At 40.7% G+C, this 2,119-nt stretch overlaps 1 protein-coding gene across 1 annotated transcript in view; it reads left to right on the forward strand.

Moving 5' to 3' along the window:
* The first annotated feature begins 450 nt into the window (after positions 1 to 450).
* ifrd1 (interferon-related developmental regulator 1) overlaps positions 451 to 2,119 on the forward strand; it is an 11,476-nt gene continuing 9,807 nt past the window's right edge. Inside the window, exon 1 of the mRNA XM_014010607.1 lies at positions 451 to 664. Within this exon, the coding sequence (XP_013866061.1) occupies positions 634 to 664 (31 nt within the window). The 5' untranslated portion in view covers positions 451 to 633. The remainder of the gene's footprint in view (positions 665 to 2,119) is intronic.

The following is a 2,119-nucleotide window of genomic DNA, read 5'->3' on the forward strand; positions in this document are numbered from 1 at the left end:
ATTTAAAGGGTAATAAAATAATTGCTGATGTAATATTTTCCCAATAACTATTACAAAAACACAAAAAAAAAAGTATAAACAAGTATTTATATTTGTGTATAAGCTGTTTAGATTGTCAAAAAAGCCTGTGTTTTTAGGGTTATTAACAAAGTTTGTGTACTCAGACCAGTAATATTTGGGGTCACAAGTTTTTGCCATGGATATTTTGTGGGTCAGAAGATAAAAAGTTTGGGAACCACTGATACTGATAACTACCATACAACACTGACTGTATGAAAATCAGTAACAGGTTATTTAAGGTTACAGTGGGAAAAAAAAATGCACAGAATCCACTTCCCTGTGTGCGTCACGGGCCACAAGCTTGTTCCTGATCCGTGATTGGTCAGAGGTACCGGGAAACCTCCTCGTGACATGTCTGCCGGTATAAATACTCCGAGCGGCTCTCTGGCTGCGCAGCACTGGCGTATGAGGGGAAAATGTATCGTCTCGGCCAACAGTCTATCGCTAAGATCGCCTTCGATTCCCTTTTTTCCACTGTGCCACGGGAGCATTTTCACTTTACTAGACAATACAATAAAAGCTGGTCGTGTATTGGCTGATTTTGGGTCAAATTTCACTTAAATCTGCACGAAAATGCCAAGGACCAAGAAGAAGAATAGCAAGGGTAAGTCCACGCGCGCGCCCCGCAACGCTTTCGGCCTTGTTTCSGTGATGGGAGCTGTAGTTCTTTTCGCCTCGCCGGTGCATTGAGCTGAGCTCAACGTGTTGACAGTGCGAACTACAAATGCTTGGAAACCGGCTTCTTCCTGCACAACCTGGCGAGCCATTGTTTCTCAAAACATTATTGTTTTCTGCTAACGACAGGACTTCACACATATGCTAATAATTTAATTACGACCTATTTTATACCTATTTAGAAGTCCTTATAGTTTCTAAACTGACAAGCTTAAGCTAACATTAGCCACGCCTGACCACATGAATTTCACGTTGTTAGGTCAACATTATTTCATTTCAACATTTTTATTTTTAACTAGTAAAACTTTTTTTCCCCCTCTTTACTATTAACTGTTGCTTTTATAAAAAACACACTTGAGTTTTAGTGGGGTGTAAACAAGTAGCTCTGTCTGAATCGTGCGATAGTAATATTCTCTGTAGTTCAACCCCACATTGTCCTTTAGTAATAACTAGTATATACTGACGATAAACTAGTATTAMATGTAGATGTTTGATTTGTGTAGTGGTTGTGAGGACGCGTTGGTAATGCGGAAACTGTGTAAAAGAGGACATTTTGTTCTCCATGATGAACCGGGCCGGTCACAGCGGAGAGGCGCCGCCCGGTTCTCTGAACTCAGCTGTTGTCGGGGGACAAACCCCACGTCAACACGTCCGTGTGTAAACACAGATTAAACATCTGCTAACTGGATAACATATGAGCATTTTTAGCATGCTACCGAGTCCTAATAGTCACGTTTAGCCGAAACAGACGCAGGGATGAGCTGACAACAAACACGTCTTCCAAAGAGGTGAATTTAGGTCACATCTGGTCTGGTCTGGTCTGGTTTCAGCTTGGCCACCACCTGCAGAATAAAAACTACCTGAAATATCTTTGTTTCAAAACAAATCATTTCCCTAAGTACATTTTTAGGATCATAACTTATAAATTTAAAATTAGAGCAGGCTGCTTTAAAGGGATCCCCTAGTTGTAACATTAGACTTTATTTGATAAACATATATTAAGTCTGTAAAAATACTGTAGGCTGTTTAGTTTTTATCATTTTTAAACTAAAAGTTTATAAATCTATTACACGGACGGGGCCTTTTTATTTACACGCAAAGAATTCTGGGTAAATGATGATGTGGATAGGTCATCGGTGCGAGGCTGCTAGCGAGCTATATCCACCCTGAAGGTTAATCTTGGACAATATCTGATGATCGACTCTTTTAAATGAAACCAGAGAGCGTTGACAGAGAGGAGAAGGTAGAAATGACTCAGCCTGGAACTGAAAATATTGATCAGTGGTCCGCAATCTACGGCCTGCGGGCCGTATCCGGCCCACCTCCCCATTTGGTCTGGCCCCCAGAACAATACCAGAGAGCATTTAGGTTTTTTTCATATATG

This window comes from Austrofundulus limnaeus, unplaced genomic scaffold (assembly GCF_001266775.1).
Source record: "Austrofundulus limnaeus strain Quisiro unplaced genomic scaffold, Austrofundulus_limnaeus-1.0 Scaffold71, whole genome shotgun sequence".
Classification (NCBI taxonomy): domain Eukaryota; kingdom Metazoa; phylum Chordata; class Actinopteri; order Cyprinodontiformes; family Rivulidae; genus Austrofundulus; species Austrofundulus limnaeus.